This window comes from Equus caballus, chromosome 14 (genome assembly GCF_041296265.1).
Source record: "Equus caballus isolate H_3958 breed thoroughbred chromosome 14, TB-T2T, whole genome shotgun sequence".
In the NCBI taxonomy this organism is placed as follows: Eukaryota; Metazoa; Chordata; class Mammalia; order Perissodactyla; family Equidae; genus Equus; species Equus caballus.
The window spans coordinates 104,128,864-104,155,792 of NC_091697.1; the positions used below are offsets into that span (position 1 = coordinate 104,128,864).

The window sequence follows — 26,929 nt, forward strand, 5'->3', positions numbered from 1 at the left end:
TAAGAATGAAGTTGGACTCCCTACACCATACCATACACAAAAACATAACTTAAAATGGATTACAGACCTAGACATAAAAGCTTCAACTATAAAACTCTTAGAAGAAAATAGGAGTAAATCTTTGTGGCTTCCAGTTAGGCAATACTTTTTAGCTATGACACCCAAAACACAAACAACAAAAGAAAAAAATGCATTGGCTGCTGTAAAAATTGAATCTTTTGTGCTTCAAAGGATACCATCAAAGAAAGCGAAGACAAACTATAGACTGGGAGAAAATACTTAAAAATTCTGTTATCTGACATACCACTTATATAAGGAACTTTTACAACTCAACAATAAAAAAGAAAACCCAATTTAAAATGGGAAAAGGACTTGAATAGACATTTCTTTAAAGAAGACATACAAATGGCCTATAAGCACATGAAAAAATGCTCAATATCATTAGCGACTAGGAAAATACAAATCCAAATCCCAATGAGATACCATTTTGTACCCACTAGGATGGCTGCAATATAAAAGACAAGCAACAACCAGTGTTATGAGGATGTGGTGAAATTGGCACTTTCATACATTGCCGGCAGGAATGGAAAATGGTACAGTCACCTTGGTAAACAGGCAGTTCCTCAAAATATTAAACATAGAATTACCACATGATCCAGCAATTCCACTCCTAGGTATATACTCAAGAGAATGGAAACCGTATGTTCAGACAAAAACTTCTACATGAATGTTTACAGAGGCAATATTTATAATGGCTGAAAAGTAGAAACAACCCAAGTATCCATCAATTGGTGAATGGATAAACAAGATGCATATCCATATAATGGAATATTATTTGACTTAGAAAGGAATATGAAGTATACTGATGCATGATACAACATGGATGAATCTTGAGAACATTACACTAAGTGAAAGAAGGCAGACACAAAAGGCCACATATTACATGACTCTATTTATATGATACGTTGAGAATAGGAAAATCAATAGAAACAAAGTAGATTAGCGGTTGCCAGGGGATAGGAGCAGGGGGAAAAGGCAGTGATTACTAATGGGTATGAAGTTTCTTTTTGGGGTGATGAAAATCTTAGATAGTGAATTTCGATAGTGGTGATGATCGCACAACTTTATATATCTCAATGAAGCCGTTATAAAAAGTGGGGATAACTTTATGTATAGGTAGCGGCGGCAATGCTAATTTCTGGTGTAGGCCTCAGATAAGAATGCCAAGACACTGGATGATGGAAACAGAATGCCAGAGCTGGAAGAATTTAATGCAGAGATGTACAGAAAAGAAAACTGGAGTACAAAGAGGTTTGGATATACATTCTATTCTCTGGATTATTCTACTTTGCCACTTTGTAAGGGACACCAAAAGAGAAAAATCAAACAATTTAAAATCAAACTGTTCCCCATAGTGTTAGCAGAGTGAATTTCTAGGTCAATGCAATCTGATGCTGTCCAGTGGAACGTTTGATGATAGAAATGTTCTGTATCCGGTCTGTCCAATATGGCAGTAATTAGCCACACGTAACTATTGAGCATTTAAAATGTGGCTAGTATGACTGAAGAGCTTAATTTTAAATTTTAATTAATTTTAATTAGTTAAAATAGCCACATTTGGCTGGGAAGTGTAGGTAGGACTATGTTAATAGAAGTTAACATAGTTATGCATGTTATGGGATATTTTTATGTTCAAGTATCGCTAATTAATATCAAAAATTGTTTTCTATAATGCCAACTGGTCAAATAACATCTGGAGCCCTAATTCATGGATGTACCAAAGGATGAAAAAGCATATCCACCAGTTTTACCTCTTACCATCTCTACCACACCACAGGATCTTAGGACATAGACGATAAGATCCTGGAACAAAGAGCACAGAAGCCAAGCTACGGAATTGGAAAAGTCTTTGAAACTCAAGCAAAAGAGGTCTATTTGGAGCCCACTTCTCAATAACATCTTATTACTAAAAATAAACTATCAAATAGTCATAAAATACTGTAGCGTATGTACGTATATGCGCATATACATGAATATACGTTTATATATGTACACGCATACATGCACATACATATACATACTAACTCACAGGGGGCTTTTGCTTCCCAGGTTAGTGCTGACGGACAAGACCCAGTAAAGAAGCTAAACATTAACAAGCAGCAAGTTTAGAAAATAAACATTCTTAAAGCCAAACATTATTTTGTCAGTTATTTTTCATTAAAGTAATCACAAGTCACTTTACAAACAGGATATGCTATGAAATAGAATAAGCACTTCTAATTTTCAAGAAGCATCTTCATCGTGACATTCAAATTAAGGTACAATATTTAACTAAGTATCTCCTGAGTAAATCACCCCATAAATACCACCTTGCTAAGAATGACAAGATTTACCTAAAATGCTTAGAAATTATTCCAGATTATACTACTTAAATATGTTTGAAGAAAAAGCAAAAGTACTTCTCTAACACGCAAGTTACATCATCTCCAAAAACACTGAAAGAACTCGGGAAAGTCTGGGTACCACCCACATAAAAGGTATCATCATTTTACCCTGTAGTATTTATAAACTGGAGAGCACGGAATACTTCATGTCATTCTCTGGACGCTCCCTTGGGCAGACTTTTAAACACCCCATCCAAAAACGATCTTAACAGAATTAAGTCTGAGAAAGAGAATGTGTGTTCCTAATGGCCAATCACCTGGGACTGAGTGCATGCCAGCTGACACGACTGAAATCATCTGCTTAAGTTTTTGATGTGTTTCTAAGAACACAAGCTGCTGAGGTCATAGTAAATGACCTCATAGGAGCTGACAAACCTACCCAGAAGACCCCTGGGTGCATCTGCATCACTTCCTCTGTTTGTAAGTAAAGGGGAAGTCCCATTTGAGCAAAGACTGCGGACTCTCAGTCCATGGCCCACTTCTGTAAGTCACAGGGTGATGCTATAACATTCTAGTTCAATGAGAGAGTGAGCACTCTCTTAGAGGCTGTGTATTTGAGACAGCAGATGAGGTAACCTACAGGGAATAGTACCTACAAAATTTAAAAGCAATAATTCAAAGGAAGAAAACTTCCCTGTATAAGCCACATGCTTGAAATAATGTTCTTCTATGGCTCTGAGAAAAGTGAACGTTCCAGCAAGAAATCAACAGAGCATCCAAGCCTGAGAAAACGCGTTTAGCAACTTCTCCATTAAATTCACCTTCCACATTTATCATTTCCCCTTAGCTGCATACCTTACCCACATCACGATACAGACATAGGATTAGACCTTGGAATGCATGGCAGGAGTGGGGTGGGGAGAGCAATGCGCTTTCAAGATGTCCAGGAAAAATTCTCAGTTCTTCCAGATGATTACTATATTGTGCAACTCATGCCTGTTCATGATGGTGTATTTTTTTAAATTGACCTTTTAAAGCCATTACCTAAACATATGACATCAAACTCAATGCTTCATGAACTTTAAACAAAAATACCTCATTTTGACAAAACAACAAAACAAACCAAGACACAGAGGAATTAAATCTTCTGTATTAAATTCCCCAAACTCTAGAAAGGAAATATTAGTCTCAAACAATTGTTCTGGTTATGGCATAAGCCCTTCAGGACAGGATGCTTAAAAGAAATGTGATAATAGCCTTGTGATATATCCCATGCAGAATTAACTTACAGCACAGTTACCTAGATAAATGCCATACCAGGCTTTTGCTTAAAAACGTCCACCTACAAAAGACCAGTTTCTTTTTAATTGATACAAATGTTACTTGTTTTTCTTTCCTGGCCAAAGCAAAGGCTCTATTTGATATCCTGGGGCAAAAATGGCACTCCCCTACCAGTTTTAAACAATGTCAAGAATGAGAGTAAAACTACAATTGTTCAGCGCCAAGAATTAACGCACCTTCACATGTGTAAGCGGCACATACAGAAATCACCAAAACAGACCTGGACTGTGCGGACTGCCAAAGGACTGGGAAAATGTTACAAAACACAGAAGGAACATGACTCCTTGTTTTGCCCACTCAAAGAGAGGAGTCTCACCCTTGAGTGGCATTAGCCAAGCACCCAAAGCATTGCTGTTGGAGACTGAGTGTGGAGATGGGGGTCAAGGAGGAAGGCAGCAGAGTGGAGGCCTGGGGGACTGAGCTTTGCTACAAGACACACACCAGCATTTTCTCCCCCAGATGATGTTCAACATCTGCTCAAATTCGTGCTTCCCTCTTAATTAACATCTGGCAAGAACCACGAACTCCCAAGCCAACATGTCAGAAGAGAGCTGAGTGGGCTGTGTGTAAGCTGTCTGATGGCAGGGGTTCCAAAAGGCCTCACTGAAACGAAATGCAGGGGCCACAGAAAGCAGAAGTTTAGATCTGTACACAACTTGGAAAGGACAAAATTGAAAAGGTGGTTAGGGGTCACAGTAACTGTGGCATGTATGGTCCACGGTGTCAAGGCAGCACACCTGGACTCCGTTAGGGGCCTAGAGTGAGAAGATGCTTAACAAGAAACCAAAGCCGGCCTTGATGTTGCACACAGGAAATAGCGAAGAGAGAGAAGAAAGTTTTCTTCTATGCAAATGCAATTTGCTAACTAACAAAGTCATATGTTTTATCTCAACAGTGATTTTAGTATCACAAAGAGAGATATAGCATTAGAAGACTAAATTTAAGATCTTGCCAAAGCATACTAGAACAAAACATCATAAACTTCTGAGAGAAGTATCTGCCTATCCTATCAGCAAAGTTAGTGCAAGAGAGTTAGAAAAATAAGTTAAAGCTTGAGTGTAGAAGGAAAGTCAATGACATCAGCAATCCTAACCTAGTGTCAAATTGCTTGGAGAAAGCCAAAGAAGATGGCATTGGCTTGTTTGTTTTTATGGTGGAAAAGGCAGCTTGAACTTGGTAATTTATGTACAGAAAAGCAATGAATATACTGATTGCTGAGTTACACAGCTCCTCATTCTTCACTCTTATTTTATAACCAAGAGGCAAATGATAAGGCAGCAAGCTGACATTTGACTAAGCAGGTTTCAGAGCAGAACTTTTTGGGATTGTCCACTTTCATGCTGGTAGCTCGTAATTTCTAGAATCACAGCAAATCACCATGATTTGTGATCATAAAGCAACAATTACATACATATTAGGGGAGTGAGCTCTCGTAGGGCTCCACGGGCAAAAATGTGCAGCCCTCATCTAGAGAACTAAGTTGTCCAGACACCCTATTCTCCCACGATCCTAGAGAAGGAAAGCATTCCATACTTACGGTCATTTTCTTCTTGAATTTCAATATTAACCATATCAATACAATTCTGAATTTCATTCCAGCTCAGGTTATCTTGCCCTTGGGAGAGGACTTCCAGTTTGAGGGAGAGTAGTGCATTTGCGTAACTGTGGACGAGAAAAGACCATGGCACCGGTCAGAGACTGTCATTCTTTGTTCATGTCATGCATCTTAAACTTGACACACGTGGCCAAATACAGATGTTACGAGGTCAGAGAGCAGAAGAGCAAGTGAAATTGTCTTGTGGAGCTTTGTCAACATACAGCAAACCCACTTATACTGATTGTGTTTTTTTCCTTAAAAATATCTCCATATACAAATGCTGTTTAATTAGAGTTCCTCCAAATCTAACCTTGTACCTAACTCAAGCATAAAAGCCCAGGGCTCTCAGCCCTGTGAAATCACCTTTCTCTTCAGTTACTAACTTTGCTTCTCTTTGCATGTCTTGGTTCTGCTCAGTCTCCAGATGACTGTCATGTGATAAAATTCAGAATTACCGTGGTTCTCAGCCTTTCCATCAAGGGTCCTTTTTACTATTTTTCTTGTTCCTTCCAAAATCTGAGCTTTGAGAGAACTTTTCAACTGTAACCCTAACATAGCTGGGTTACCTTGAGGCCTAATATGCCCACTGAGAAGTCAAATAAAATGCAAAGGCAGTTCCAGAAGCCTTGATGAATAACACCCATCTTCCCTGCATGTTTTCTTGAAGAGATGGTGCATGCTGAATCAGATACCCTAAAATTCCCCCTCACTTGCCCACTTCTCCTAAGGCTTCATGGCAGCCACTCACCACCTCTCTTCTGTGTCCACTCACTGCCACCACTCTTACCCCTCACTTCTGACCCTTAACCCTCCTCACTCTGCACAGCCCTCTGGAAAACAGAGTTTCGGTCAACCACTCCAATTATTTTTCTTGTCTTGGGAAATTTTAGGGAAAAAAAATGATCCATCATGATATATTACTAAGAAACTTTCATTTCTCGATAATCACTTTTCCCATATAAAAATCACAGAACCAATGTCACAGCCATAAGCTAACACGAGCTATTCCAGCCCGAAGTAAAGAAACTTGATAGTTTAGTTTGCTTTTGCGTCTTGACATCAGGGAAGTAAGGACCAATCCTCTGCTGCTTCACCTCGCAGTTTGATTTCTGACTACACTTGTGGATCTGCTAACAGCAGAAGTTAAAAGAAGTAGTATCACACTGAGCCTAAAGCTGTTTTCCCAGTGTCACAAATTTTCTCAAAGTTCTGCATGCTTCAAGGTGGCATGGAGGTGTCTTCCACAGAGAGTAGCTTGAGAGAGAAAAACATCATTCAAAATACTGAGTGGTATGGAGGATTCATCATCTGTGGCTGAAAGAGGCATCACCCAATGCAGGCCTGAAATTGGTAAATGCCACGCGTGAGATTCCCCCTTACCAGGAGTTATCAGGAGTCCAAGACAATACCCTGTTATACTAGGAATATATAATAAAGAATTCTGACCACAATAATACTATGGATAAATGGCAACTTGCATTGGTTAGCATCCCTTATGGATGGGGCCCATTCTATAATAAAGCGCCAAATCCTCACAGGCATGTCACACACTTCACATCTGAATGATGACCCATGGGAATAAAATGAGAAAGCTTAAGGGCGAATGTGGGGGAAAAAACCACAATCACCCATCATTTCTTTAGAAATGAACAAACACTAGTCAAAGGGAAAAGATTTTAGGAGCAACATAACAGAGCTCCACAGGCTTTCCCATGCATTAGTTTCTAGGACCAAAGGTGTCAACTTCGGAAAATAGTCTGTACTTGACTCAAACAGGTCTGCATCCTCCTCCCACTGCTCTCAGAGCTCTCCTCACCATCTCTTATGGACAGACTCGGAAGATGATATTTGTCACAGACTGAGGAAGCTTTGAGAAGATTGAGACTCCAGTTCAGTCCAGCAGATGTTTATCAAGCGCTAACTCTGTGCAAAGCACGAAGCAGCACCACAGGGACTTCAGGACGAGCAAGGTGCAGCCTGGCCTTCAAGGAGCTTTCCGTCTAGTGGATGAGAAGGCAACAATGCAAAAAAGGTGCAAAAGCAGAGTACAGGAAAGGCCGTGAAAGCAGAGAGAGTTCACGAGAGTAGAAGTGACGGGGTTCTCAGGAAGGGAGGAGGAAGGAAAGCCTTAATGGTGCACACCTCCCTGGTGTGGGCAGGTGCTGAACCAAGCACTTAATCCTCAAAACTGTTCTGCAGACGCAGAGTAGGTGTTTTTGTTGTGTTTGTTCTTGTGCTTGGAAGGGCTTGGCTAGAAAGAGTCTAACTCAGGTATTTTTTGTTCCTCTAACTACATCACGGTATTCTCAGAATAGATGACATTAGCTGGGGTGGGGAGAAGCATGGAAATAATTCATGGAAGAATAATCTACAGTGGGCAGGGCTTAGAAGCTCTAACACTGTGCCGGGCAGAGGTGGGTGACAGGCACCATGTTCCGGGCAGTGAGAGGAGCATGCACAGCAGCAGAGAGGCCAGTGGGTTCGGCTCCAGCCCGCTGGAGTGCAAAATACGAGAAGGGATGTAGCTGGAGCTAACTTCAGAACAACAGAGTGAGGAGTCTGTTCTTAATTCAGATGAGAACAGGCAACAAATAGCATGATAAACATAGCTACATTTCAGAACAATTAATCTGGGAACAGTGTGTGCCCAGAGCCAATGCCAACTCTATGTCACTTCTGTGAGAATTAGACAAAACAGTCTTTCTGGGAAAACAGGGCCCCAAGGGTAGAAGCTGTGGTAAATAGGTTGAGACTTTGTAAGAATTCATCAAGGTGGCCCTGCCCAGCACCCTTGTGCTATGAAGAACTTGTACAATGACAGGGATGGGCCAGACACAGCAGTGTTTCTTAAACTTGGAAACCTGCAAACCTGGGCTTCCAATAACCCAGGTTACAAAGCTGATGCTGAAAGTGGAATGCTGAGGCTGCAGAGGACCACACGGGGCCAATGCAAGCGTGAGCACAAGAACCAGAGGGGCCCTGAAATCTCATGTCAGTGTGGGGTCATCCGTGCCCCACGAAGTGCTTAAATTTTAAAAAGCTTATTAAAACAAACGCAAGTTCTAAAAGTTTCTTATACAGAATACTTGAACTCTGAGGCTGTATCTGTAGGCCCCAGTTAAAAACCATGCATATAAAGGTGGTTCTCAGATTGGGTGTGGGACCACTGCCTTGATGTGTTATTTGTAAATTGGGGTGGAGGAGGAGAGGAATTTTGATAATCAAAATGGTGATTTGGAGGGAGGGTTACCATCATTTAGAAGGCAGTGGGCAGGGATGCTAATCTGTGGGACAGTCTTGACAATGATCTCATCAAGACACCCCATCAGGGCCCCATAGGCTTCATACGGCAGGGACCAGCTCTGTTTCCTCGCCAGCACTGAAAGCCAGCAACAAGGCCTGGTTAGGCAAGAATGAATGAGGACAGAAAAGACGTAGGAGGACCACTCTGGAGGCTATTACAGAGCAAAGGTGAAAAGCCTAAATGAGGTGGTCACCGGGAAACAGAAACATTTTAGAGGTGGAGCGCATGCAGACTGGCTGCTGGCGGGGAGACGGGTGGGCCGGCTGCTGACAGCACAGGGTGCCTGGCGGAGGGCAGAGGACAACTCAAGTCAAACCTGAGGCTTCTCAAGCTTGGAGGAAAGGATGGTGCCATTAATAGAGATATGGAGGTAGAAATAAATCACCTTGGGAATAGACTCTGAGGAGTTATATGAACCAGGTGGCCAAATTTAAGTAGCACAAGAGTATCAGTTTCTCCAGGAAGACTAAAAACAAGGAAAACCCACTGTCCTACTACTTTTGGGCCATTCTCCACAGGGACAAGTGGTCAAACACCATTTTTTAAAATCTATGAAGTCTTTATTTTTCCTGTACAATTGTACATGACCCAAGAGACTTACCCACCCACCTAGGTGAGCAGTTCCACGATCGTATCCGAAGAGAGCTTTTGTCAAGCTCTATGCAGACACTGCCCCCTGGTGGTCACAAGAATCCAGGATAGAAAATCACTCATTTTAACTTGGGCTTTCGCCTCATGGAATCTCTAACTGGGTTCCTTATTCTGGCCCCTTAATTCTCTCTCTAGATCTGCCATAGTGTTATATAATACTATCAATTGTACTACCTAGCAGCATATTTCAGGAACACGAAATGAAAGATACTAAAGTGAGATTGCTCCCTGCCGTGATCTACCGTGGTCTCAGGATAACTTTGGTTTAAAAAGAAGAATGGGGTTTGGGGCCAGTCGCCAAACTTTGGGTCCATAAATACAGATTCAGTTTCCTCATGGGTAAAATAAGAGAATTGGACCGGATGATTCTTAAGAGGCTTCCAACACTTCTACTACATTCTGTTGTCTCCTAAAGAAGCCCAAGGGAAGGTATCTTTTGTACAGTTCTTGAATTTTTAGCCTATCAAATAATCTTTGCTAATGACAAAGCCAGTCAGTAATTGCCACGGGATGATCATTTTTATACTTTTTGTATGCCTAAAAGGAATACTGTAATGAAAGACAAAGTCAACTAGCTTTCAAGAAAACAAGCGTGGAAGTATGGATTTCTTCCGTAAGGAACAAATCCTTAATTTGTGAGATCTGCCAAACACCCATTTCTGCCTTGAAAGGAGGTTTGGAAAGTGTTTCCTTACCGTTCTACATATGTCTCGTCCAGGTTGTTGAGGCCTATTGTTGGGCTTCTGAGCTGATTTTGCACAGACAGCAGATCGTTGCTTTCCAAGGCCTGGTTTAGCAAAGCCACAGCAGACAGCATTTCCACCGCAATCAAGAGCTCCTCATGGGCCAAGTAGTTCTGTCGGAAAACATACAGCAAGATAAGTTCCCCAGATCACACACCTCATGTATGTGACGGGGTTTAGAATGCACATTTCACAGAACAATGACAAGTAAAGATTTTGAGAACCCAGGAGAAAGACAACTCATTGGCCACCTATTTTTCATTGGCTTTAAAGAACAGGTAAATAGCTTCTGGTTTTTCCTTAGAGGACCATTTTGGGGACTGAGTTAATTACAACCACAGTTATGATTCCACAAACATCGGGTATACCCCCATAGCCGATTCCTACACCCAGCTCTATCGGCTGCTTATAGCCTTGGTCTTACTAAATAATTAAGTCAAGGATTAAATCATGTTGTCACTGTCTGAGAGTGTGAGGTATGATTTTAGCATAGCTGGTGATTTTCAGCTCGAATTACGGGTAAAGAAAAGAGAGGAGAATTTCACCTAAAAGTTATAACCCCAGAAAAGTAAATCAAAGTTTTTAAGCCAAGAATATTGATTCTAGTTCCAAACAAGTTAGTCTAAGTAACATTTTTATAATTGCGTAGAAATTTAAAAATGTGCCATAAGGTCTAGATATTTGAAGTAATGTGAGGTATATCTTTTGGTAAATCACGTAAGGATCTCCAGATTTACATGATTTATAAATCTGGATTTGGCAGATTTAAAAGACACATCTTAGATTTCAGAACACCCTCCCCCTTCAACATTCTCTTCCATTTAACCATTTTATGCTGACTTGACCCAACTTCAAAATGGTTATTCCTTCCAAAAGATTGAAGGAACTTTTAAAGGCAGCATGAAACAAATTACCAAAAAAGGTTGATATGTGTCTTTACATTTAGGACATTATATGTAACCACAGAAATCCCACAGCAAATTGATTTTAAAGTAACAAAGCATAATTTTGCCTCCCAAAGCAAATGGAAAGAGGAGTTATTTTAGGGAGCATGTAAGTAAATTTTACCCCAATATCTTGCATTAGCTACAACTTTAACACATAAGGAAGGTATGATATTACAAGCAAAGAGCAGAACAGAATCATTTGAGATTCACCTCCTCAGCTGGTTCTGGTGAACTGTCCACAAATATCTAACACGGTGTACGGCAGAAAGGATAAGGAAAAATAAAGAGATGGGGCTGGAAACCAAGTCTGACTACTGACTAGTGAGGAAGAACGACTGTGCTGGAGTGTGAGCAGACTTGGGCTTCAAAGCTAGAGAAATGGGGAAAATTCTCATGAGAGAACCTAAGTGCAATTCAAGAAACTAACTTTGCTTTTCTTATGAAATAGTGTATTTCTATTTAGAAAACATAGGAAGTCTTAAGAAGCAAGAATAAGAAAATAAATCCTACCACTCAAGCCCTTTAGTGTATATGCTTTTATTTATTTTTAATTCATGCAAACATTTACAGAGGCTTTTTTTCAATTTATTTTTATTTATTTTTAAAGATTGGCCCTAGGCTAACATCTGTTGTAAATCTTTTTTTTTCTTCCTCTTCTTCTCCCTAAAGCCTCCCAGTACACTTGTAAGATTTCCTTTCTCCACTTTCTGAAATACTACCTCTGTCATATATTAAATTCTTGGCTCTGTTTATAGTACTTTTCATTCTGTTCCCTTGTTTGGCTTAATCCTGTGCTAGTATACATGCTCTTAATTACCGTACTCGTATATGAATATTACTATTTAATATTATTACCATATTAAGGAGCATAAATTTACAAAAATCAAAGCCCTGGTGCTAATGTTCTGGGTTGCAGATTCAGAGCTTATTTTTCTACACCAAAAAACATTACCTATTATAAGAAAACATTTCAGTAGAGTTAAAAAATTATCCAAAGTTCTTCAAAAACTGCACAGAGAATCAGAACAACCTGTGTTTAGTGTGTATTTGTATGGCGCCGTCTGCATTTCCTAACTATGCTCTAGAATCTTCATGTAGATGAAAAGCGGCAGTTAAAGAGGAAGGTGGCCACGGGATTGCACAGGGAGGCCAATGAGAGCAAGGAGTGGCACAGGTTAAAGCTGCCACACTCCCACGCACCTCTCCTCACCAGCCTTCCTCACGGCCTGGGGCCAGAATTCCCGCGCCCGCACGTGGAGTCTCCTCTGACTCACCATGGCGTTCTGTTTCTGGAGGTGGGAGAGCTCGTTCTGATACATGGAAGCAGCAAAGGGGTAAACAGCAGGCAGCTGGGCCTCCGGTTTCTTCAGTGCAAGCAGTGTGTTCTCGGGGTCGCCTTCCCGAATGACAGCATTGATGTGGTCCACAGCGGCCAGCCCTGGGCGGGTGGGGGGTGGGTATGGGGTCACAGTCCATCAGAACGTCTGCTTTTCCCACTGCAGCCCCACCCAACCAGCCCATCTTTCCAAGGATTAGAACCTAAGCAGTCCCTCTCCATTAACTCTGAAAAGCTGCAGCTGGAAGGCAGGCGAAGCCTTGGAAATGGCAGCTCCATCATCAGAAGTCCGTCCAACCCTTGGAGTCGTCTCTGAAAGCACCTCCGTAATGACGGAGCTGGAGTTATGAGATCTCCCTGCCTAGCATCACTTCCCCACAAAATCCTCCCGTCCAGTTCTGGTCCCACCTCTTCCATGAAGCCTTCACACTGTTCCAGTCCCTGAGGATTTCACACCTTGCGAATCCTCACAGTCTTTAGAGTTGTAACACTCCTTGTGTCTAAGTTTTGCCTCCCCAAGGAGACTGAAGCTCCGTGAGGACCAGAAGCAAGTCTCACCCTACTGCTGACCCTCCCTCTGAATCAGCACTGGGGGAATCCCAGGAGGCGCTCAGTCACCATGCTGCTTAACAGTGACGGCGAGTTCCCAGAACATCCTCCCTTCAACGCTCGTGTTCTGTGAAGTGTGATTCTTAAGAAAAAATAACTTCAGATGTTTTAAAAATATTACAACCAAAATTCGTATGATTAAATAAGTCTGTGCTAGTAACATTTAACCTAAAAAAAAAACCCAAATAGCCCTTATTACAGAAATGCCTTGGTTTCCATGATCTGACCCAACCATAAGCTCTGTGATGTCTCTACCAGCTGCAGTATTCAGATTATGAAGACCTGGATTTTAGTGACCAAAACGCAAAACTGAAGATGCCTGGGACAGTAGACTCAGCCTAGTTTTCAGAAAACAGAAATGGAATTGCTGACCAAATGGAAGAGAGAGTGACGACCTCTGCCGCCAGGCAACAGCACACCGGACAGAACCGCAGGATTCTGCCCTACAAACAAGGCTTCAGGGTCGTAGAAATAATACACACCCATAGATTTCTAGAGCTTTTCAAGGGTTAATCTGTCTCCCTAATACATGACTAGATTGCAGCTAAGATTCTTCTAACCTTTTTAACAGATGACAATTTATCTTCTCTAACTGCATTCACCAGGAGCAACGCTCAATATCCTTTCTCCTAAGAGACATCATTCAAATAGCAGGAAACACAATGAACGCAATCCTTCATGCCACATCCTCAAAAACGTACACGGATTCTGAAGGACCCTAAGAACCCAAACACCTTTTTCTGTTCTTAGAATTAATATGACAAGTGAAAGAATTCTAGAAAGGAAGATCAGTGACTGTTGGTGACGTGTGCTTTTCTCCTAAAGTTTCCTAAGGCCTTTCAGCTGTGTCTCTGATTTCTCTGGAGAGGATCTTTATTCACCTTTGAAAACTCTATTATATCAGTTTGCACAACTGGATGGTAAAATATTTCCAGAAAATCATATCCTTAAAACACTCTTAATGAACCATTTCTTCTAAAAAAAAAAAAAAAGTAAGCTTAATCACTCTTTTATACTCTGCACTTAACACAATTTCCAGTACTGATCCTAGCAGAACACGTCATGTAATGAATGGAACGCACATGCCAAACCCAACAGTTAAATGATTGCCCTTCGTACAAAGCTGAAGCCTCTGCCAACAGATCCAGTGACATTACCACGGAAGCTGTGACTTATTCCGTTACTATGGCTGCTGCAAATGTAGACACCTTAACATTTTAAGAGAATAACCTACGTGGTTGGGGGAAAGCTCGTCAAGTAGCTGTTCTTATGAATTTGAAAGCATACAATTGCCTCATTGTCATGTCACTGACTAAAATACGTTTTATAGGGCTTTTTCAAAGCTATTTTAGTTCTACCAGACTATAAATTTTCAGAGGAGGAGAGATCAAAAACTTCAGAATAATCATGTTCTCCCCATTTAAAGCCATTATAAACTGCAAAGCCCTTCATAATTTGAGCTAGTTATGCGTTAGTGCTAATCATCTCACATTTTATTTAAAAATGGAAAAAAAAAGCACAGCCAATTTGGCATTAAATTTGTAGTCAGGAAATTACGTCATTGAGAAAAGTATGAAAACATTTACACAAGGCACGTTATTTAACATGAAAAAGAAATCTGTGTTAGAGGTTATAAACATTTCAAAAATAAAGGATGGCGAAAGGCTTGTGGCACCGTTCCCTCACGAAGCTTCTGGACCTCAGATGTCTCACTGGCAAGATTAATTTCTTCCTGTAATTCGTTTCTGTCAAGCATAATGATATTCTCAGCTTCCAAATAGAGCAGAAAGACAAACTGGACATGGTGCTTCATGTATCATCACCAAAATGTTCAAAATTTACTAAGAATAAAAGGATAGGAACACGTATCCCAAAACCTTAACATGTTCCCTTGAAAAAGTTACCCCTGAGCTCTCAGCAGTTGTGTGCGGTAAACTGTCAGACCTGCTCAGTGGTTGACCCCAAGATGCTCACATCCGTTTTCTCCCGGCCTCCATGATTACTGCTCGAAGCCTTTAGGATGCTCTCTACCTGCAAGTTAGGAGCAAACCTCCGGGTAACACCTATAGGGCGCATTTCTTTGAAGGTAAGAGCAGTGAAGAACGTTCAAAGCTCACCTAGGAGGTCAAATCAAGGGCAGGGTTTAGGGCTGCGATAATTGGTAATTAGAGGTCACTCTAAGTTTAACTTTGGCAAATGGTTCACAAGCTTTATTAAATAGGCTAAATGGTCTTTCATGTATTCGTTTTTTTGGTATATATGGGTTATTGAGGTTGACCTATAAATGTCAAATAGGATGCCTTCCTGCCTCAAGTAAAAATAAATTTTATTAGAGAGGGGGGAAAAGGCTAATAAAGAGATTAACGTACTTAATTGCACGAGCTTATTTCAATAACCCGAGTTTTGTGTTCTTCGTAGTCACACAACTGAACTGGGCACCAAGAAGAAGTGAACTGTGCAGCACCACAGAGTCTCAAGGACGTGAGAGTCAAGCCCGCTACCCTGCGGTTCCATCGGCCTGTCGGGTCCCGCGCACTTGCACTAAAGCCACACGAGCTATAAGAAAACAAGCCTCCCCAACTGCAGACTGACGATTGGGAAGTCTGAAGAGCGGAGGTGTCAACAGTATCTTCTACAATTCCAATGGCATGCCACCACGTAATCATAGGCAAGGAATGACAATCTTCAAGTCATAATCTTTGACTAAGTAACCTTCAGTATTACCCCAATAAAGGATAGGTTCAAAATACAACATACACCAGACCTGTGACGAAACAGGAAGGTACAGTTAAACTGGCTTCAACATACTTTGCATGAAGTGGGGCGAGCTCACCAAAAAAGTCCTGTGGGAAATGTCAGATGATGCAGCATAATTTAGAGTGACATTGACATTCAGTGGATTTTCCATTGTGTAAAGCAGTTTTACAAGGATACAAAACTTGAGAGCTTTGCTAAGATTCTGACCAGGAAAGTCTGTGTCTTATAGAAGTGTCCATTCCTGTCATACGTGCTCTTACTTACTGTTGACTTTATTGATGTTGCCTTGGATTTCTGCTTGTGTCAACAGTTCTTCATATGCGTCTCTTTCTTCTTCTGAAATACAGTTATTCTGCAAAACAAAGTCTTCATTGAATCCTGAGGTTAAATAAAATGTTTCCAAGATCAATATTCCAAAGCAAAAATGCAAAGAGTGATAAAAACCATTCATGAGTTTTCATTTGAAGTCAATGCCAGCATTTAGGAGCACCTGCTCTGTGCAGGGCCTTTGGCTTAGACACACCCGGCAACAGACCCAGCGACTCTCTGAAAAGGCGTAATTGTCTAATGTGGAAAACATCAGCTTGGCCCACTTGATAGTGCTTTTTTTGTAGATCAAAACCAATTCAATTCTGGAAATTCCATTTGATTCGATCTAATAAAATCAAGAACACAAATAATAAATATACATAGAATAGATTCTATAGGAGAAGTACGTATCAGTTAGAAACAAAGTTCTAAAGAGAGACAACAATTGAGGAGGCCCTGGAGGAAGAGAGCAGCGTCGAGAGAAGAGAAGAGGGAGCAGGGTTTGATGGCAAAGGCAGGAAAGCTCAGCACGCCAGGCTACAGCATTGAGTGTGTGTCCTGGGTTAGCCAAAAGGATGGGGAGGTCAGCTGGGTACCCTACAGGCCTTTTAGGCCAAGTGAAGGACCTGTACTGAACTCAGTCGGCAGTAGGGAATCAGGGGAGGTTTCTGGTGGGATAACATCAGATCTGTAGCCAAAGATTAATTTTGGAATCTCTAGCTCGGAGAGGGGTTGGCTTGGAGAATGACAGGAAGCAGGGAGACCCATGAGGAAGGTGCTGAAAGAGTCCTGAGACAAAAGCAGTGAGACTAGAAGGTAGGTGATGGATGTAAGCCTGGCAGGAGCAGGCAGTAGGATACAGTGATGGAGAGGACACAGGGGACATAAACAGAGTTCTGAAACAATGTGGGAGTCATTCCAAAGGGAGGCCAGCAAAGGGCAGGCGTGCGAGAAGGGCAGAGATGAGTACCCTTCTGACATGGTGGGGGCAAGGCCTGTGGGACAGAGATGAAGCTATCTGGAGGAGCATTAGAGGGGCCTGGTATCAAGCTGACAGCAGATTTCTTCAACAAGTGGATGAGCCTGATTGAGGAAGACAGAGACAGAATGATCCAATGCCAGACCTTGAAGCATCCCTGTATTTAGGAGGAGGAGGAGGAAGAGACACTGAGAGATGCAGAGGAGAACCATGCGGCTAAGAAGCGCGCAAGCTGGGGGAGCAGAGATCCCAAGGCAGGCGGGGCAGGGAGGTGGAAGCCGCCAGGGAGAGCAGGCGGTGAGACCAAGCGGTTACTTTTGGTAACGGAGCTGAAGCTGACATGGCCAGAACTTCAGGAGACGAAAGCGGGGAGGAAGTGGAAGGTCTGAGCGCAGACAAGTCTTCAAGGATGCTGGACAGGGAGGCAGGACGTGTGATGTAGGATCAGGAGCCGCTGCCTTGCTGAGGAGGGAAACCTCCTCAAATCTGAGGGTAAACTCTTGGGAAAATACGAGGAGACGGGATTCAAAATATCCCCTCTAAACCTCACCACATGGAATTGTCAACCTGTACTAACAGATCTAAAGGTAAGCTGGGTAACAGAGGGTTTGCTGGTGACGCCTGCGAAGGGAAGAGCTTCAGCTGCCACTGCTACACCTCCCAGGGAAGGAGCCAGGCTTACGACACGGCCGTCAACTCTTGAACCTCTAATAGTCATCGTACAAGGAAATCTAATTTCCTTACATAGTGCCTGGTCTTCTTCAACCTGTACATTTCAGCCAAACCAACTGCCTATGGCTATGAAGACCACAGCCAGATGATTTAAAAGTATCACTTTTGGGGCCAGCCCTGTGGCCTAGTGGTTAAGTTTGGTGTGCTCTGCTTCGGTGGCCCAGGTTTGGTTCCTGGCGTGGACCTAAACCGCTCTACTAGTGGCCATGCTGTGCTGGTGGCCCACATATTTAAAAACTAGAGGCAAATTGGCATGGATGTTAGCTCAGGGTAAATCTTCCTCAGCAAAAAAAGAGAAACCCAAAGTATCACCTTTCACATTAAGGCTTTTTCAAACCAGCAACTCATAACCACATTTATTACTGAGAATCTAATTAAATACCTTCATTCTTGCATTTTCCTCTTTTCTCTTTTTGGCTTCCCAGAGTTCCTTCTGATATTCCTGTGCCAGGTCATCATCCACTAAAGTTAAAACTGCATTTGGGTTTCTTAGCGTTACGATGGTCTGCTCCGCGATTCCTTTCTCAATAGCTTCATTAATGGCTATAACTGCAGCATGCACTGAAAAGTAAAGAGAAAAAAAGATTTTTATCAACAGAAGATAATATGGACAGTTGCACTGACACTTATGCAGTTTTACTTTCTTCTCTGGCTTCCAGCAAGCATGCCAAAAGAGACCTCAGACACATCACAGAGCACCCTCGACAACCTCTCCACCTGCCCGTCTGTCTCGGGTCCTGTCTCAGCATCTGTTATGTAACCCCTATTATTTATTCAACTTGCACTGAATGGCTGAAATGAACTAAGCACTATGGCAACCAGTGGGGGTTCAAAGGGTGACACAGACACTTCTAAAGTACACGTTTCCAAGAGACGTCTGCAGTTTAACCCACAGCCCTGAAAGACTCAGAGCAGAGTACCTAACCCACCACTGACAGCTAAGGATGCAGAAAGCAGAGAAATGTTTTGGAGGATGAAGATATTTCTGGAACTTCTTAATTCACATTGCACAAGTGGGTATCTAAAGTCCAAAATCAAGTACTTGGTTATGTTCTGCTATGCTCAAATTAACGATCTATGATACATATAATAAAAACTTTTAGGGTGCCTAAAGTATCTTATAAATATTCTATTTCTCATCACCAAAGTCAAGTACAGGCAAGTCTGATGTCAATGGCAAGTTCAGATTTTAAGTAGACTTACACGCAGCTTCATCCACAGACAGTTCATTAGCCAGAATACCACCTATTTTGCTGAAAGATGGCATCTGTATTCCGTATTTCTCAAGTTCCTTTCTCATATTACTGATTTCCTCCTCTGAAAACAACAACAACAACAAAAATCAAAGAAAGCCACAGAGATGGAGTCAGGAATGAGCATACTTGCATCATGAAATGTCTTCATCAAAAAGGTGGGGCCACTTCTAAACAAGAACCCTAGGAAGAAGCCAGCCTCAGTTCTTCATTTTGGAAATGTGGGGAAAAGGAAGTCAGGTCGAGTACAAACAGGATACTAGGTTTTCTCCTTTGATCAATATAGAGGGATAAAAGGAATCAATATCAGAATGAAAGAGATACTGGTACATTTTCTTAAGAACTACATTGTAAAAAGACTACAAAGATAAAGAGTAGTACCTGTGAAGTCTACTTTGCCCAACAAATCTTGGATCTGGGGTGCTATTCCTAGTTTGAACAGATATAAACTGAAAGAGAAAACACAAAACTATCAGCAACTTTATCATCATAAACGTTAAAGTTAGAAATTACATAAATCTTAAGGGCTTTTTCAGTTGAGAAAGATCTTAAGAGATTATCTCATCTAATCCATTCACTTCACAGATGACGAAACTGAGTTCCGAGATAACACAGCCCCTGGTGGGACCAGGACTAGCAACCCAGTTGAAGTCCCAAAGACTGGTCTTCTGTAGCACACAGCACTGCCATAGGGTCAACCAACTCTCTGTCATCTATTTGTAGGGCAAGTAAGAGACACAACTCATACAAAACAGCAGGTAACCAATGCGATAAACATTTCTTTGAATATTCCTCACACAATTCTTATTTTGTTGAAAGTACAGTTCAAAACATATTTTACTTTTCATCCCTATATATGCCTCCAAATACCATACACTCCTTGAGGAAACATTTGTTTCACATTTTTTGAACCAACAAGTAGAGTGGCAAGACTATTAGTGGATGGAATGATGTTAAAGATAAGCCATGAGGCAGGCATACTACTACGTGGAAGGTGGAGAGGAAATTGTATATATTTTTTTAAAAATCCCTTAGGAAGCAGTGATGGTACCCACTGACCTACCCATAACCTGACAAAAGGAGCTGAAGGGTGGCATCTAAATTCCAACAAAGAAGATGAGACTATATGCTTATGTGACTTTTCTCACTTTACCACTAAGCCATAGTTTCTGTTCCATATTTATCAGGGACTCACAACCAGCACGTGCCCTGCAGGGCACTGGGAAGCCATGCTGTGGAGCAGTTACATAGATCCTGGCTCCTGGGGGCTGAGGCTCTGAGCCAGGGAGGCTCCCACATCCACCAAGATGAGCCTCCCTCCTTAGCCCCTGAGTTGTCCCCTAGGGTACCAAAGAGAACAGCTTTCAGAAGGTTGTGTGCACAGCTGTGTGGAGTGTCCTGAAGGCTCCGCGTGAGGAGCCAGCGCTTGAGGCTGTCCTGCCTGCAGGATGCCTTTCCTGGTTCTCTCCATCCTTCTGAGCAACTGGGGCCAGACGTGGCTCACGGCAGTCGTGAGAGTCTCAGTGTCTACGTGAACGTAAGAACCCGCTCTACCACCATACACGAGAATGCCATTTCCTCTGTCCCCTTATCACCACGGGATACTATCAACGAAAACTTGCCAATCTGATAGTTAAAAAATGTTATTTAAGTCTACGTATCCTTTTGTTAGTTATGATGGTAAACATTTTTTCATACACATATTGGCCATTTCCATTTCTGCCAGGAAAGGCCTACTAATAAATTTTTGAATTTTAAAGATTTTTTTGGGGGGGGTGGATTTACCTTTTTATGGTTTTCCCCTTTAAACCACGCTTTCCCTTAAAACCACAACCAAAGGACAAAGAGCAAATGACATTTTAACCATACGGTAATTTTAATTTTAACACTAAATTCCAATACGATATTCATATCTTACATACAGGGGAAACCTATTGGTCTCTGAACATTCTTCACTGTAAAATAGGCATGATGTAATCATAATTCAAAGCTAGAAAGACAGGACACATTCCTTAATTTAAGTTCTAGTTCTTCAGAGATTATCACACGGATATAAAACTATTTACACAGCCTCCAAAGACTTTACTACAAAGGCTCATGCCAAACAAGTCATTATAACTAAACCTAGTATGCTGACATTTTCAAAATCATAATATTTTACGAACCACTTCTCAACTCTTTATTACATGGGAAAATATTTCAGTTAAAAGGGAGCTCAAATCACATGGAACAAATGGAATGCTAACCTCCTCACTTATTTCTTTCTAGTAAGAGGAACTTTAAAATTACACAGAACTAAACAGACAGGTACCATAAAGCTGCAAAAGAACTCTAGGAAAATAAAATCAAGCCATACTTTAAGAAACGAAAATAGATCCATAAACAAAAAATGTATCATTGTATCACTTCTCTCTTCCCTTTTTACAATTTAAAAATATACCTGAACTACCTTGTAAAGGAAACTATAAAAATAATTCAGTGGGAGAAACTTTGAAAATGTGACAGTAAAATTTAAACACCCATAAAATGTCTTCTAACAACAAATTTTACATCTATAATTATTTCAAATATTTAATGTAGGTTTTTGTTTTTTTTAATGTCAGGTAGATTCACCCTGAGCTAACATCTGTTGCCAATCTTTCTCTTTTTTTGCTTGAGGAAGATTAGCCCTGAGCTAACATCTGTGGCAATCGTCTCCTACTTTGTATGTGGGATGCCTCCACAGCACAGCTGAAGAGTGGAGCAGGTCTGCACCCGGGATTCACACCCGGGATCCAAACCCATGAACCCAGGCTGCAGAAGTGGAGTGCACAGAACCTTAACCACCTGGCCACAGGGCCAGCTCCTGTATTGTATTTTTAATGTATTTTAATGTGTTACTTATATCAATGTTATGCTAAAGTTTTTTTTAAGTCTCTTCTTTACCTCATTTCTTTTTTTTAATGTATGCTTTTGTTTGGTGAGGAAGATAGGCCCTGAGCTAAAATCTGTTGCCAATCTTCCTCTTTTTTTTTCCTCCCTGAAGCCCTAGCACGTGGTTGTATATCCTAGTTGCAGGTCATTTTAGTTCTTCTATGTGGAATGCCACCACAGCATGGCTTGATGAGCAGTGTGTAGGTCCACGCCCAGGATCTGAACCGGCAAACCCCAGGCCATTGAAGCAGAGCACGCAAACTTAACCACTCAGGCACGGGGCCGGCCCCCTCTGCTAAAGTTTTAACATACTTTCAACTTATATTCTTATATCAAAGGCTAAGCTAATGAATATGTATTATCCTTAATACAGCTCCACTTCTACTTCCCCACCTATGTTGAGATAATCTAGAATTTTAGACCCATGTTTTCATTTTCATTTTATACAACAAAAAATTTGATAACTATAAATTTTATTAATTTCTTTTTTAATTTCATCCATATCCAATTTTCCTCTTTCTTAGTTTTGCCTTTGGTTTTGTTGTGTATACGTGTAAGTGCTCGACAAATATTTGTTAAATAGATCAACGGACTGAATCGCCATCTGCACATTTTAATATTTCATTTGTTCCTTGGGTGTTGAATCTGATTCCTCTTTCATAGTGTTGGTCTCCCTCAAGTGTCTGGCATTTCCTGATGTGGCACTCATCTTGGGGTTTGAGATTTGCTGTTTGTCACTGTCGATCGCAAGTCCCCATGACAACAGCCAGCTTGAGGGAGACTGTGGGGGAACGATGGGGCTGACCCCAGGAGGGTGGCCCCAGTGGTTTCTGGGCTGCTGTCCCATTTCTCAGTCAATCCGATCTCATCTGCTTGCTTTCAGTCAGGAGCTGTTTAAATTTCTGGTCAGTGGATGCCATTCTTTGTTATTACAAATGTTGGTTTGTTTTTCTTTCAAATTACCACTTTAGTAATTTCATGTCAGTTTTGGAAAGAGAGTAAGAGAGCTGTGCTCAATGATCTTGACACAACTGTTTTCCCATTGTTTACCCATTCATTTAACCAGTATGTATGAAATATCTACCACACAATATTTCTATCGTGCTATTTCTAAAATAAAGGTATTTAGGCTGCCACAAAATATAGGCTTGGTAATCTGAACTAAAGCAATTACACTAAACAAAACTGTTCATTTTCTCCTGTGGTACTAAAGAAATTAGGCGACTATTTCCAATTATACTTTTTGCTTCTCCATTGTACCCTGTAATACTCATATAAATCTCAGGATAAACAAACTTCCTGGTTTAACTGAAAGTTACCACAAGGTGGTGCTGAGAAGTTAGCTTTTGGAGAATCTTCGCTTTTAAATTGATTTTAAATCAGAGACTTTCTTTAGCTTGTACAGATCAGGTAGAAATCTCATTTGCATATACATACCTTCACCAAAAATGTTTTTGTAAGTGTTAACGTATACTTTCTATTTGGCTTCAGTTTTCAACATTTATTGTCTCTGATATTGAAGTTTAAACTATTAGCTTTAAAATAGTGTCACACTGTGGGATTTTTATATGGAATCTCTGCATGGAGGAGCTTCTAAGCAGATGACTCCAAGGGGCAAACAAAGGTTTACTAGGAAACTGTCTCTATCCAGTATTCTCGGGCTGAAAAGAATGAGCAATAGCAGCCGCCCCCCCAAGCATTTAAATTCAAATGAGGTCATTCATCATGCGAAGCATATAGGAAATCCAGAGTCTTCATCCTAAAAAAGCAAAACAAAAAAAAGCCCACCCAGTATAAAAAAACCCCAATTTCTTGTAGCTCTTCAACAGTGAACTCATTAAGCGCCTTCAGTGCCTAACAGCCAACACAAAGTGCTGAGAGCATTCCAAAGGATGCCGCAGAAGCAATGTCGCCACGGCTTCCCCAGCGAGACAGCACTCGGTGTGACCCAGCGAGCCTCTTACCACCCCAAAAGCGACCGCGCTCTCATGTTGCTGAGCGAGGCCAGCAACGGACGGGTTGCCCTGAGGTACTGAAGATGCACTGGCCCATGTGCTCTTATTTGTACAAATAATCAGTTCAAGTTCAGGAAGCAATAAAGAAAGTAAAAAAAAAAAAACCTGCTACTAAGGTTTTTCCTACTACTTTCAATATATACATTCAAAGGGGCCAAAGAAATGCACTGCCAACTTAAAAGGTAGGAGCTGAGTTTATCACAGCTTTTCTGGATCACATCACGTGCAGTTCATTCTATGCTGTAACACGTGAGATGAATGTCTGGAAATCAGAGCCACATGGCTGACCAGAGGGAGCACGGGGCTAGAATCAGCAGCCCTGGGTCCCGCCCCCAGACAGCCAGTATGTGGATGTGTGACTCTGAGCAAGTCACGTAACCCCAGCTTTCAGTCCTCTCCTCTGGGAAAGGAAGGATCTGGACTCAACTTCCCAGGTCCTTCCAGTTCTGAAGTTCCATGATGCTACGCTTTAAACATCCTAAATATAACAGATCAGAGGCCTGTGCTGAGGTTCAAGTGTGATGCCACAGTTAATTTTCTGGGGAGTAGGGCAAGACTTGATTCTCTTTGGAGGCCAATCACCAGCTGAGTCAGCACTAATGCAGGTTCTGGCATCACACAGCCTGATTTTGAATCCCACCTCTGCCCTTCACTGGCTGTGTGACCTTGGGCAGCCTCTCTGTGCCTCAATTGCCTTAGTTATAAAATGAGACTAATAATAGCACGTACTGAACAGGGATGTTGTGAGGATGAAATGAGATGACATCTGTAAAGTACTTTGAACAGAGCCAGGTACATAATTAAAAGCTAAGTGTTAGCCTTTGTTTTTATTACTATTATCCCCTGTTGAATAAGTGTGTCCTTTCTATACAAACACTTGCTAATAACCACAGTGGTTTCCCCACTTTCAACACTGAGATTCTTCTACTATTTGCCCTCACTGGTTCCATGTTTGAAATGGTTTTCTCTACCGAGCCACACTGTTTTCCCATCTTAGTCACATGCATCACTATCAATATCTCGGCAAAATCCTGTGTTCTATACCCAATTTCCAAGCAGACATAAAAGGAATCCCGAGCAATCATATCATGGGGAAATCAGTTCAGTTAAGACAACTGAAAAGTTAAAAATACAAACTCCAGAGACTTCAAGGTGGAACCAAGCATGTATGTGCTGTGTTAGGTGACAACACGTGGTTCATGGCCTCAAAGAGCTTAGAATCTCATAGGATAGAAAGTCTGAGCCATAATATTAATTCAAGATAGGAAGGGGAGGAGAGAAGGCAGTCCAAGGCATGGAGAAAATCCTGTACAAGGAGTAAGTTGAAAGATATGGAAGGTGCAGCCGCCTTCCTCACCTTAATCCCAGATACTGCCATCTCCAGATATCCCTCCTGAGAACATGGGACCACAGCCTGTCCTTTGGGTAAAGGACTATTTCTAGGAAGCTTACTTGTAAATGCAAATATGTTATCTGTCGGAGACGTATCAATAGGGTACAAGGCAGCAATGGGTTCTTAATAGGAAAAGGGTCCTAAGGGCAGGGAGTCTAAGACAAGGGGACTTATGCATTAAGGTCTGAAGAACCAGTTCAAAGGCCGCCTGGTAATCCAGGCAGCCACCCGACAGTGGGAGCTGGTAGAGGAGCCTTTCTTCACAAAGCTCGCAGGGTACTGGAAGAGCTGGCCAACCAGAAGTGGGTCTGCCATGGCCATTTTCACAAATACAAGCCCCAGAGGTGTGCTATTTCGGCATTGTCACCACATCTGAAAACATGACTGCTGGGCCGGCAGCTGCATAATCTGCAGCAGGAGCAGTAATGCTCACACGAGGGGAGGCCGACCCATCCACAGCTCGTTGTTCTCAGTGTAGGAGAATCTTAATGGTCAAATCAACTTTCTACAGCAAGAAAAGCAGAATCCAGAACCCTAATCTCTTAAACTAGAAAAATCATTATGAACACATGACTTTAAAAGGATTCCTTGGAGGGGAGCTGATTCCATGTCTTAAAGGACAGGATCGGAACGTCCTGTCATGACCACAAAGCAAGGATATTTCAAAGAATGTCAGGGACGGTGCCACAAGGACAAGGGAGCTGGCCAGAGAGAGCTCCCACTGACCAAACTCAATCAATCTGATCTTGGTTAAGTCTGTGAAAGGCCAGGAATTCAAAACGATGGTCAAAAGAGAATGGTATAAAGTCAACAAAAAGGAAGTTGTAATACAAAGAGAGAGAAAATAAGACACGTATACTTACTTGTACTGATTTTCACAAGTGGGGAAGAATAATTAAAATACAGGAGCTTTGTTTTTCTAAAACTGTCTATAGAGTATAGATATATACTTGTTTCTATACTATTTATACTACATTTATACCACAAGAAAGAATAAAGACCAGCAACTCTGAGTTAGCCAAACAGTCCTAGAAAACCAAAGAAGTATCCCAAGATAAGGAGGGACTGAGGAACACAGGTGGTGACAAAAAAAGCCAGGTGCAAAGAGTGTCCAGCACTGATGGTCACACTCAGTGGTCAAGCAGAGAGAGGATTCAGAAACATGATCTATCTCCTGGGGAAGAAATCTCTAGAATGCCCAACTAATTTCAAGAAGACATTCAAAAAGTATACATAAGCTTTTAATAATGTTAACACATCAGGTCCATACATCATTATGACAGGACAACGAGTTATCTAACACTGGCCAAGTGAGATATGGAAGTAAATCATTTCTTGGTGATAGGGGTGGGGACCAGACTGTAAATAAAAACCTACCTGAAAGCCATATATTGAAAATTTAGAAAGGCCTGATTGATTTCACGAGTAAAGCTCAGCCTGAAGCCTGGCAGCCGAGGTGTAACTCTCCTTGGGAGAAGAAGCCAAACTGGCGCCATGTTCTCACTGACAATCGATTAAGGTTAGAAACCAGATCCGTAATCTGGGCAGGTCTGAAGATGTATTCTGTTTTTGGTAACCGTGTATAGGTATCCACTCTCTCTAAGTGTCAAAATATTATAGTCCCAGGATGAGTCAAAACTAGTGGATAAATGATGAAACGAGTGAA

General features: G+C 41.5%; 1 protein-coding gene across 5 annotated transcripts in view; it reads right to left on the minus strand.

Annotated features, from left to right (window-relative positions):
- Nucleotides 1–26,929, minus strand: part of IQGAP2 (IQ motif containing GTPase activating protein 2) — a 267,737-nt gene that overhangs the window by 95,854 nt on the left and 144,954 nt on the right. For 4 of the 5 annotated variants that reach the window (XM_023618155.2, XM_070234658.1, XM_023618156.2 and 1 more), the window contains 7 exons: nt 19,324–19,391; nt 18,893–19,006; nt 18,072–18,250; nt 15,934–16,021; nt 12,242–12,405; nt 9,973–10,133; nt 5,263–5,387 (listed from right to left, as the gene is read on the minus strand). In XM_023618155.2, coding sequence (XP_023473923.2) covers nt 5,263–5,387; nt 9,973–10,133; nt 12,242–12,405; nt 15,934–16,021; nt 18,072–18,250; nt 18,893–19,006; nt 19,324–19,391 — 899 coding nt within the window. Of the gene's footprint in view, nt 1–2,701; nt 2,804–5,262; nt 5,388–9,972; nt 10,134–12,241; nt 12,406–15,933; nt 16,022–18,071; nt 18,251–18,892; nt 19,007–19,323; nt 19,392–26,929 lie in introns of those variants that run through there. The other variant, XM_070234660.1, reaches the window with a different exon arrangement.